At 46.6% G+C, this 3,684-nt stretch overlaps 1 protein-coding gene across 4 annotated transcripts; it reads right to left on the minus strand.

Annotated features, from left to right (window-relative positions):
* Positions 1-144: 144 nt before the first annotated feature.
* LOC126575461 (serine protease inhibitor 42Dd-like) lies at positions 145-3,684 on the minus strand. 4 transcript variants are annotated; one of them, XR_007608265.1, is made up of 6 exons: positions 3,667-3,684; positions 3,422-3,606; positions 2,549-3,346; positions 2,345-2,486; positions 1,975-2,243; positions 1,700-1,842 (listed from the first exon to the last, which is right to left on the minus strand). XR_007608265.1 is itself a non-coding variant. In XM_050236168.1 (5 exons), coding segments are annotated over exons 1-5 (1,254 nt in total). In that variant the 5' UTR covers positions 3,668-3,684; the 3' UTR covers positions 145-380. The 4 variants fall into 4 exon arrangements, 2 of the variants coding, with proteins under 2 accessions (XP_050092125.1, XP_050092124.1); XR_007608264.1 differs by having other exon boundaries at positions 1,730-1,842; positions 1,937-2,243; XM_050236168.1 differs by lacking the exons at positions 1,700-1,842; positions 1,975-2,243 and adding an exon at positions 145-508.

Here is a 3,684-nt window from a genome sequence, read left to right on the forward strand (position 1 = left end):
ACTGGTGATGTCTGATGAAGGTGTTGTTTGATGATGTATTTGGTGTGAAACCTTCATACTCTATTCCATTGTGATACGATAACGAAATAGCCGTTCTTTTCGGATGTGTCCTATAGACTTACTCTTCAAATACCGGGTTTGAAATAGTTTCAACAATTTCCTCTTATATATTGTCATTATGACGAGTGATTACAGAAAGCACTACTGAGTGCATGCACTTCATTCACACTTGGTGTTTATAAATTTTAGATAAGGCACAAATAACTATCGGTTAAAACAAATTTGTATCACTAATGTCAGTAAGCTTGCGGTTTCGAATGTACGTTGCCTTCGAGGTAGTTAGTTGAAATACTTTTGTACTTTGGTTTAGGAATGCCGCTCTAGGCTTTGTTGGACATTTTGCCTAAGAAATATGCACCCTTTTCGGGTGATAGCAGTGCATAAAGGAATGGATGATCTGCAAAGAACCGCGGTGTCTCTATATAGCACATAGCCATAATTGCCATTCCTATGAGGGAAATAAGAGACATTGAAGTAACTTGTTAAATAATTGAGTGCGTAAAAAGCCAGTAAAAAATAAAAAAGACATACAGTGTGCGATGTTTCCCCTACGAGCACCTTTTCGATCGACCCTACTAGAGCAAAACCTGAAGCGATATCTCTGATTTCAGACAAGTACTATCTCTCTGCTTAACTATCGATCAATTTCGTTGCACGCATGTTTGGCGCGCTAGATATTGACGCACATAGCGATAAGGTGGTTGCGCCAGCTAAAACTGGTTACGTGTTTGTACGATAATGGTATTCTAAACATTGGCTCAAAGCGAATGAATGCCGGTGTGCCTTCAACAAATGTTTACACCTCGATGTCTTCGTATACCAGACAACGGAGAGTTTGTTGAGATGAGGCGCATCTATTCCAAGCACCACCACCAACTGGGTGCACGATTTCACGGGAGCCAAAAATAAAATTTAATCATGCCGTGTTGTTAGCAACATTGTTAAATTATTACTCAAGCTCAAGTGTATCAGGTTAACGGATAAGCCATCACCACTACCACTGGTGCCCATGGGGGAAGAGTCATTATTTGCTCAGTGGAATTTGAGAGCGTGCGGTACTCGATGCAAGAAGCTGCTATCTTCGAACGATGAGCTCACGAGCTCTACGCGTTGTGCAAGATGCTTCTTGTTCGTAAGCGAACGAGTGTTCGATTTTGAACGCGATGATTCATTGGGAACGGCGAAAGATGCAAATCTTATCTTTAGCTCAGGCGTTAGGAAAAGAATTATGCTTTAGGCAAGCCAGACGATACGGCATGACTGATAAAGGTGAGCGATGCTCTTGGTGCGTATTCCACGAAACAAGCTTAAGCGCTTAGTCTGAATTTTTATCAGACTGATAAAGCAACGTGCGGCCACATGCACAGTTGGTTTGACAGGTAGACGACAAAGTATCAATCCTCTACTTCAGCCTGATATCAGTAAACGTGCGAGGATTTGCGGCCTTTAAGGGTGGCAAACCGCACATCAAAGCAGCGCAACTGCCGGCTGTAACGAAATAAAGACTTCATTTCCGTTTGATGATGTGTGTAGGTACCTCTTTTATTGATTGCGTAGCTAAGGCCATTTTTCGTTTTACGCTAGAATGCAATCCTTAATGTGCGTAATGCTGCCGCTCTTGGACGTTTATGGGAGTGGAAAGACAGATACGCTTTTACACTTCAATTTTCGCCATACGGCCCGCAAAGTAGATCTGTTGCTGGTGCCTCAGAAAGTAGACAAACGGATGGTCGGCCGTGAAGTAAGGATGCATCGGCAGGCAGCGCAACATCATAATCATGCCTATTATGGACACCGCCATTATCATAGAAAAGAAGGAAGGGTGAGAGAGAGCAAACAACGAGATATAGTATCTTTTGGCTGTACGAGGTCTTACAGGCACGGAACGAGCATAAGCGATATCAATGGTCCTACGTTCAAATGAAACCCTATGCACTACACAGAGAGTGATAGAGAGAGAGAGAGGGAGAGAGGAAGAGAGTGGGGTAGAGGGCGCATCCCTGAACTCTACAACTCATCTCGGTTCTTGGCTGCCGCCACGGTCGAATCGGGGACTGCCATACGCCCGACAAATACCGCTTGCCGTGTAGCGCTATTCCCGGTCAACAGAACGTACAAGAACGGATGATCAACGATCAATTTTAATCTGTGAATGAGGGCTCGCCTCACACGCACAACAGCAGCTACAAGAAGAGTGGCCGAGAGGTGTTCATAGGTGAAATGATGGTGGATGAAAAGGGGAATGACTTCATCAGCAGGCTGAAGTATGCTTGCTGGTACTTACCGGTAGCGGCTGCTGCTTCGGTTCCTTCTTCATTCACCTCAATGAACGCCTTGTGGACGACCTTCGAAACCTTGAGCGGTTCGTTTCCTTCCAAAAGCTCAGGAAACTCGGCCGAATCGGTGAACATTCGGCCCATGCCGAGCTGTAAGAAGAACGTTTCATTTTTAGCAAGCATTCCAGCTCAATGCAATGCACACAACGTACCTCCGTCAAATCGTCGTTAAGATCGAGCGAGAATTCGATCTTGAATTTGGGGAGAAATACTTCGACCTCTTGCTTATACAACTGTGAGGTAATCTCGGCCAGGTTGAGGCTCGGTAGTTTTTCTTCCAACGCGGCCAATCCATCGCGCTCGTTCGGTAGCAGCACCAGCATCGTGACGTCGCTTCCATTGTAGGTAAGCTCCAGGGCGGAGAATCCTTTATCTTCAAAGTTATTGTACCCGAAGTGCTTCTTGATGTTCATCATCGGCACGTCCAGTGATTCGGTAGCACTGATCCAGAATGGCATCGGGCGGGTACGGGCCGGATCGAACTGATACGTCCATGTACCTTTAAAGTACACCGCATTGACCAGCACCATACGGGTCAGATCGTCTAGCATGTCGGGTGCGATCAGATCCTTGATTTTGTTGTTCGTCTTTCCTTCCACCCAATCATTGATCGTCTTGGCGGACTCCACATTCTGGGCGAAATTGAGGGCCTGGGCTTCGGACTGGAAGCTGCCGGTAGCTACCTCATTGAAGGAACTTTTCACCTTATAACCCTCCTTCACGAACAGTTTGTTGGCCATGGCGAGGGTTTTATCGGATGCCAGACGCTGCATAAGCCGTCCGTACGATTCGGCAACCTGCTGCCTTTGGTCAGCCTTTCCGTAGCGCAATCCGGCGAACAATTCTTCAGCCGTTAATCCACCGGCACCCATGGCGGCCAACGAAAGGCAACCACTGATCGATAGCGGGGAAATGACCACATTTTGTCCAGCATTCTTTGCACTCACTTGCTGCAATATTAAAATTAGAACCGAATGGAACCGATGACTCAGCGCGCAACCCACCGCGGATCGATGATGACTCACCTTGTAGAGCTGAACGGCGAAATCGTTCGACTGCTGCACGAACTGGGCGTCAATAGTTGCGGCCATGGTAAGAAAATTGTCCTCTGCTATCTCGGGTTGATAAGTCTGCACAAACGATAAAGCGACCAGCACAAACGACGATGCAGAAACGATTGCCACGAGCTTGTTCCGCGAGCCGGTTCCCACTGTGAATGGAGTGAAGGTCAAAATGCGTCGATGTGCGCGTATACAAGCCGATTTTATACTAGCTCCGGTGAATCGGT

The sequence above is a fragment of the Anopheles aquasalis genome, chromosome 3 (genome assembly GCF_943734665.1).
Source record: "Anopheles aquasalis chromosome 3, idAnoAquaMG_Q_19, whole genome shotgun sequence".
Classification (NCBI taxonomy): domain Eukaryota; kingdom Metazoa; phylum Arthropoda; class Insecta; order Diptera; family Culicidae; genus Anopheles; species Anopheles aquasalis.